Source organism: Rhagoletis zephyria, unplaced genomic scaffold (assembly GCF_001687245.7).
Source record: "Rhagoletis zephyria isolate East Lansing unplaced genomic scaffold, Rhagoletis_zephyria_1.1 Rzeph_scaffold_06036, whole genome shotgun sequence".
Classification (NCBI taxonomy): domain Eukaryota; kingdom Metazoa; phylum Arthropoda; class Insecta; order Diptera; family Tephritidae; genus Rhagoletis; species Rhagoletis zephyria.
In genome coordinates, this window is record NW_016163119.1 from 1 (window position 1) to 8,222 (window position 8,222).

At 41.0% G+C, this 8,222-nt stretch overlaps 1 protein-coding gene across 1 annotated transcript in view; it reads left to right on the forward strand.

Moving 5' to 3' along the window:
• Positions 1-2,345: 2,345 nt before the first annotated feature.
• Positions 2,346-8,222, forward strand: part of LOC108372799 (uncharacterized) — a gene marked incomplete at its 5' end in the record, with an annotated part of 10,397 nt that continues 4,520 nt past the window's right edge. The window contains 6 exon segments of the mRNA XM_017628566.1: positions 2,346-3,799; positions 4,550-5,484; positions 5,486-6,147; positions 6,223-6,355; positions 6,588-7,045; positions 7,112-7,208. Of these exon segments, the coding sequence (XP_017484055.1) occupies positions 2,346-3,799; positions 4,550-5,484; positions 5,486-6,147; positions 6,223-6,355; positions 6,588-7,045; positions 7,112-7,208 (3,739 nt within the window).

Sequence of the window (8,222 nt, forward strand, 5' to 3'; positions counted from 1 at the left end):
GTCATGTGAGTTAGGGGTCCGAAGATATAGCAAATGTGAGATTTCACGGCTATGGAATGTGCCGCGGCCACGTATACAAACTCACTTATGTTAACCTCGCTATATGCACCTATTTTAGTTATGTCTTCACGCTTAATTTCGAAGAAATTTCACGCCTTAAATATGTTTCACGTCCCCTTTTACAAACTTATTTATATATATGGATACTTTCTTTTAAACATCTACCACCACATCTACGTCTTCACACTACATTTTAAATTCATTTGATTTACGGTTCCGAAGTTATTGCTGATTAAAAATTTCACGCCTATGGGAGGTGCCACNAATCCATTCAGCAGTTCCGGAGATTAGTGAGTTCAATCAGACAAACAAATTACAGTTTTATTATAGTATAGAATCTATATATACATACGTATCTATCTATGTCTATATCTATAGCTATACTAAACATTATGAGGTAATAATTAAACTTGTATACTCTTACTTAACATTTACATATGTATCTACATATCTGTTGCAAATACAGTTCGTTCTATGCATTTTTTAAACATAATATCCCTCTTGAGTCTCGTTGGGACTAGAGCCAACAACGTGGGTGAATAGTGTGGTAGGTGGTGGAATTTTCTGGTAAAGCAGACGTTGCAGAAGTGGAAAGCAGAAAAGAGTAGAAACGTATTAGCTAAAAAGCTTGACGCAAGCTAGGAGTTGCAAACAAGCAAATCATACATCCATAACATACATACATACATATGTACATACACACATACATATACATAAATATGTATGAATGCATGCATGTACATACATTGGCTAGAGCAGCACTAAAAGAGGCAAAATAAATACGACTAGAACTTGATTATCGTGCTTTACATTCATTTACTCAGCCTTAGTATTTATGGATGGATGTTAGTAAAGGCACATAAGCAGCAACAATGCTTACAAACAAACAAATATCTATGTACATGCACACATAGTACGAATTTATGCATATACATACATACATATGTACTCATTTTAATTTTTGCGATGGCGCTGTATTTACAACTACTACTTACTATGTATTTGGTATTAAACACATGTATACATATGTATGTACGTATGTATGTATATGCGTAGAGTTATTTACATACTTATCAAATACCTGCGTGTTTCTCATGCGGGCATTTTTTTTTATTATTTTGGTTGCTTTTCGTATACTAAATTGATTAAATTTGGAAAATTAGTTTGACTTTAATAATACACAATAATAATAGATTGGCACAATATGTTAGTGTTTGGCCGAGCTTCTCCTCCATTTGTGGCGTGCGCCTTGATGTTGTCACACAAAGGGGAGGGGGGCGTACAGTTTTACCTCGACTCCGAACGGCGATTGTATTTTTATGAGAAGCTATTTTTTTATGGCAGAAATACACTCTGAGGTTTGCCATTTCCTGCCGAGGGGCGACCGCTATAAGAAAAAACTTATTTTGGGAGACTGGGCACTGCGAAATAGTAGCGTGCACTGCTAACGACTACCCCACAGCGGCCGCCATTTGACTTAACAGTATTTTGAAAATGCACACTGTTACTGACCGAAAAAAGCAAAATTTCTAAAGATTTTCATAACCACGGAACGGATTTTATGGAAATCAAATGCAATTTTGCAATTCCTAGTGCCTATTTCGTTATTTAATTTTGCCTTTTTTATATGTTTTTAGGTGGCCATAACAAATGCCTGATTTATTTAGCGTTTGTCCCTTTAATTTTTAAAGGGTTCCTCATTACGGATATTTGTAAATTTTATACAGAATATCATACTTAACCCATTTATAACCCATAACACATTTGCCAGAGTTTATTCTTGAAATTGGGGATTATCATCGTTCTATCGATTATTTATAATTTTCCTTTTTAATCCGCTTACAAGCCCTTCAAGATTTTAAACAGGCTATATTTTCTTCTAACAGTTGTGTTCTGCGCTGGTAACAGTAATTTTATAACCGCCGCCTTTTAACCGTTTCGCACTCAGTGTAACCGGTAAATATAGTTTGGCACCAATATTGTTTGATTTTCTCCACTCGGCGGTAGACGGTAGGCCAATCATGCCTTCTATCCCTGAGCATGATTGATATAGACCAGCGGCGGTGGAGAACTTTTACTCTGTGCGCGTCCTTACAAATTCTCTGACAAGCTAAAGTCGTGGCTAATTATTCATAAGTCAAGATCTAAATTAAAGTTGGAGCACACCGTTTGTAGCTAACTTCTATTCGAGTACATAAATATTCGACTCGTTACATATACTTAGCATACATACATACATACATACCGCAAACAATTAAATATAATTAACAACATTTATCACTTTTTTTCAATTACAGGTAGGGCAGTCGTTAAATCTGCTCGACAGTCTCGACACAGCATCCCGATGCGATGCTCTGCACTATCTTTTGCGTACGCTGAAATGCAAGTACCCTGAGTCTTGTGAACGGGTGACGAGATCTGTTTTCCCGCATTTCACCGATGAGTTTGCCAGTTCTACAAAATCGGCTCAAAAGAAACAATTGCAGCTGCAGCTATTGCTCACTGCCAAAAAGGAAGAGATTAAAACGGAGGATGAAGGCTCCACCGATCTGAATCAGAATTTCGAGAAGATCCTTTGCAAAGAGGAGCTCATGTGCCTCGATGAGGACGACGAAGATGCGGACGATGATGCTGAAATTGCCGTTAATACTGAAGCGAATGACGCCGACGCAGAGAATCCGTCTTCCAATAATAGACCCTTGCACTACAACAGCGTGTGCGTTAACAAACGAGATCCGCTGGATCTAATACCCTCGTCCATTATCGATACGCGACACCTGACGAACGCAAAATATCGCGCCTCCTACCCGCAAACAATTTTCGGCGGCGGCAGTGAAGGGGCCAGTGCACGTCTTGGTAGTGACGACAGCAATAACAGTTGGGATGTACTAGCGGTATGTGATCAAGCGAAAAGCTTATCGCGTCTTCATAGCAGAAACAATAACCACAATCATTTTACGAGATTGCTTAGCGAAGAGCTCGTGCCTAGCAGTGGAGTGCGAGGTATTCGGCTTGTGAAAACCGAAGATGACTACTTTTTCTACCCGGACAATGAGTGGACCATACACTATCATCACAGTACGGGTGAATTTAGTGTGCGAGCCTACAAGAAGCTCTTTCGTTTTCGTCTACAAACCGCACTATGTGAAGAGCATAAGCCCTTTTTAAAGAAATTCTATAAGAATTTTATTGCCTCCGGTCAATTGATGGGGACGAGGCCTCCACCTCATGTGCTACAAGCTCTGCGCGAGCAACGTCGGGAAGAGTGGCAACAACTTCATCAGCGTAAATTGGCCGCAGCCGCTGCTGCAGCTGTGGCGAATGCACAGAGACCGCGTCTTTTGCCAGCGATCAGCTTCGATTCGGAGCAGGAGTCCGAATCTGAGTCGCAAATGTCATCGGCAGTAGCTGCACAAGATATCTTGAAATTCGAGGAGATCATTGACGAGGGTGTAGGCGCTGGACGTCTGATGCATGGCATGGAAATCGAGCCGGATATCGAAGATGCTTTAGGCGGCGGCAGCAGTGCCAGCGGTAGTGGCCATAGCAATAGTAGCAATGGCGTGGCTGGCATAGATTTGCGAACACTGGTTGCTACAACACCTGAAAGTGTGTTGACAATGGCGACAACTACAAACAATACGAACACAGCTTCTTTAGTGGGTGGTGAGAGCATAGGAAGTGCAAGTTTGGGTGGTATCAGCAACCATTTACAACATAACCAACAGCAGCAACAAGGGTAATTTATTTTTTAATTCCGTTATTGAAATGAAACTTCTTTACTGGCGGTTGTGATTCGTCACGAAAAAATTGACACTTCTGATGCAGGGGAAGTGCATCTCTCTTTCTTCTTTCTTTCTCGCCGCCTATATTTGTATTGAGAGTGTTTTATTGCAACGCACCGGTTTAAGGATAAGATTAGAATTGAGGTTAAGACTAAGAATAAGAACAGGCACATCTATGGCTTGTTAATGCAACTCATTGTGTTATGGGAAACCGAAAAAAATTTCAATGGTAATTGTATGTATCTGTAGAGCCGAATATAACAGCTAATAATAGAAGTAAAGAAGACCACAGGTATTTGCATAAATCAGATTCGCAAACCTATATGTATTTCACATTACAGTTGCCATAAAGCTATTACATATATATTTTGTGGAATATGAATAAAATATTAGGTTAGTATTTTGTAATTTTGTGCCGAGAGTTTGTATGTATCATCAAATAAAAATACTCTTACCTATCTATTACCAATTCATATAACCTGAAATTAATAAAATATTCCCAATAATCATACATAGCTAAATCAGAACGTAAATTACAAAATTTATGCGGTATGGATCGAAGAAGAAATGAATCGAGAGAAGTTTCACTTCCGTAGTGCGGCCCATGATTCAATAATTATAATAAGTGAATCATGGCGCGACCTAGGCACATTAATATTTTTATTTTTGTTCCACAATTCATTGAATTTTCAATTTCATTGCAGAAACAATAGCCTTGTGATAAATGGCCTTACAGCAAGCAATAATTTAAGTAACCTTAGCTACAACAGTCAGCAATTAGCAAATATTGTTGGTGATCTTCCAAGTTTGGCTCCTAAGGAGCAAAAACAGCAACAGTTGCAAAGCATCAGTTTACAAAACGAACCGCGAGGTCGCCTATCACAACATCAACACCACCAAAACTTTTCCAAGCAATATTTGCAAGAGCAAACTGATCAGCAGCTTCCGAGCTCCCTAGCTTTTCCGGCATTTAACGATGTAGCCCGTGAAAGTATGACAAGTGCAGCCGGGATGCCGACATTGGATAATGGCAACAATAGCAGTATCACCATTAACACCCACGGCAGCAAAAATGGCCCGATGCTTTTGGCAGGAATAAATAACAGTAGTAATAGTAGTGGCAGTGTTGGTGACGCTGGCGGGGATGCTTCGATAATAAAGCCAGTATCCGAAAGTCTCCACAACAATGTGTCGAGGGCGAATCAGGCACACTTTCTTGCTCACCAGCAACAACAACAACTAGAGCAACAGAGGCTAATATTGCATAATCAAAAGCGAGATGCTCCGCAACAGCAGCAGCAGCTACACACACATCCCTTAACATTATTGGGTGGCATGGCTGAGAACGCTCAACAACAGTTGCAGCAGCAACAGCAAGAGCAATTGCAACTGCAGCAGCAGCGTATGCAACAGCAGAACTCGGCAACCGCTGTATTCATAAACAGTATTGACAACATACTCGAGGGTAGCAATTTGACCGGTGTGGCACAACAAAAGCAGTCACAGCAAAATTTCCATTCAGAGCTACTAACGCACTCGCCTACACTGCAGGAGCAGGGTTCACAGCAAGCTGCACTGTCGGCACACCTGCAATTGCAGCAACAGCAACATTTACAACGCACTATGCCAATGTTACATGNCGCCTACACTGCAGGAGCAGGGTTCACAGCAAGCTGCACTGTCGGCACACGTGCAATTGCAGCAACAGCAACATTTACAACGCACTATGCCAATGTTACATACGCATTCACAGCATTCGAACGCACTGCAACATCAGCAACACCTACAATTACAACAGCAGCAAGAACAAATCGCCAGTACATCTTCCGGTTGTGCCGCAACTACTCCGCCAGCAGTAACAGCGGGTACCTCTATGGCCATGAATAGTGCGCTCTCTGCATGCGTAACACCAACCAGTGTAATGGCTGGTGTTTCCGCAACCGCATCCACTTCAGGTTCAATTTCGTCGAACTCATTAAATGTTTCATTAGGTTTGGATGAGAATGATTTGTCACACGACGATGATGATGATATGGACGAGCATGATTTGGACGATATAGAATCGAAGCAGCAGCTTATTGATGGCGGTAGTAGCAGCAGTACTTCGCTGCAAGCACCACCTATTAGTTTGGGGGTAGGTGGAGCAGGTGTTGCCGGTGCTGGTATAAAGAAGGCGAAGCCTAGCTATCAGTGCTTGCAGTGCCCCAAGTCGTATCGTAAACGCAAATCACTGTTGGACCACTATAAGATTCATCCGGGTTTCTGCCATGATTGTGGACAACCGAATGGTACATCGCTGGAGGTAAGTAACTGAATACCTGCTATACATATACATACATACATGTTTGGCAATCAAAAACGATCTTTTATTTTCTAGGAAATTATTCATCACAATCGTACCATACATGCCAAGGAGTTTCCCTTCGTTTGTGACACATGTGGCGAATCTTATTCACGTCGTCAACAATTCCATGCCCATGTTGAATCTCACAGCAAGAAAGAGTTCAAAAGTGAGTGTGAGTGTGAGTGCCCGATAATTCTCGAAAAACTAACTCAAACATGACTGTAGAGTACCTTAAGCGTAAAATAAGTGTAAATTTCCATAATTCATGAATTTATTAACCAACATGTGTACTTCATTCATCTCTTTTGGATTTAATTAATAATTTAAGTTTGAAGTTTATGCAACAAACTTTTACGTCATGCTAATATAATAATTTTTTCTATTATATTTACCTTTAGCCTATTCTTGCATCGAATGTGCACAGAAGTTTCCTCACAAGAAACTGCATCAGCAACACTTGGATACAACCGGCCACAAGGCAGACGGTGCTATTTGTGAGGTTTGCGGGGCGGATTTCCCTTCGAAGAATGCCCTCTATCAGCATATAATACGTGTCCACAAAAAAGACAACTTTTTCGAGTGCCACATTTGTCAGAATCGCTTTACTTTGAAGGCGAACTTGGAGCGCCATGTACAGCTGCACACGGAAGTGAAACGAACTTACGTTTGTGATATATGCGGTTCATCTTATTTTACATATCCAGCACTAAAGGATCACCACAGCAATGCCCACACCGATGCATCGGAGTGTAAATGTACTTTATGCGGTAAACGTTTCGGCTCGGTGAAATCACTTCAGCGACACTTGCCATCACATTCAGAGGAGAGGCCGCACTGCTGTTGTTACTGTGATCAGGTCAGTTATGCAAGAGAGCAACCTTTGAAATTTCATAACCAGCGTTTGATATGAATTTTTCCGTAGACCTTCAAGTGGAAAACTCATTTGGTGCGCCATAAGCAAACCGTTCATGGTAATCAACCATCGCCGAAGAAAGTAAGACGTTTCGCCAAGGATGAAGGTTAGTTTACCTATAAAAAATTGTTAAAACAGAATTAAAAACTCGTAATTTAATAGCAAAGCAAAATAAATACTATTAATCCCTCTAAGACAGCCATTGTCCCCTTAACTAGGAAAAGGAGTCTAGAGGGGATGAGAAACCCAGCCTTGGATGGGTTCACGGTCAATGTCGTCACAGAAGCTAAGTATCTGGGTATTATCCTGGTTTCAAAACTTCTGTGGAGGACTCATGTTGAGGCGGTCACTTCCAAGGCTACGAGAGCGCTGATGGTGTGCAAGTGTCTGGCGGGGAAGACCTGGGAGTGCATCCCAAGGATCCTAAGACGGATGTACACCGACAGTAACTTATGGAGAAGTGGCTTGGGTATCCAGGACTACTCTGGTAACGGCTAGGCAGTCTCTCGTCAAGATTCAACGTCTGGCATGTGCTTGCATCAAGGGGGCTATGCGCACATGTCCGACGGCAGCACTGGAAGTAGTCCTTGAACTTTAGCCACTGCATATTACAATGGAACAGGTGGCAAAACGAACGCTCTTAAACTTGCTATCATCCAGCAATAGGCACAAGCTAGGCTCCCAGTTACCACTAGTGCTGTTCCCCAGAGATGATATGCACAGAGTAGTGGTCTTTAATTAAAGAGATGCAGGCTACTCATAAACCTCCCCAAGAAGATTCTTTCATGGAGTGAGTTGAGAAAGAACGTGAAGATAGCAATGTTGGATTTATGGTTTGACCTTCGAGAAACCAGTGAAGTCATGCAATGCCATGAATTTCACATCAATTCGTTGGCCTAACTATTGGTACATTCAACAAAATGTTTGGCGCATGCGTACTTTATAGAGAAGTAGTTCAAAATTTACGTTTTTGGAAATTTCAAAATTCAATTAATAAGCTTGAAAAGGAGAATATGTTCATTATAACGGATAACTTAAATTTCCAAAAATGGCGAAGATATTTGTCTTTCAAACTGCATTTTTATATACAAACTGTAAGAATTGATAAAACTTTGATGGT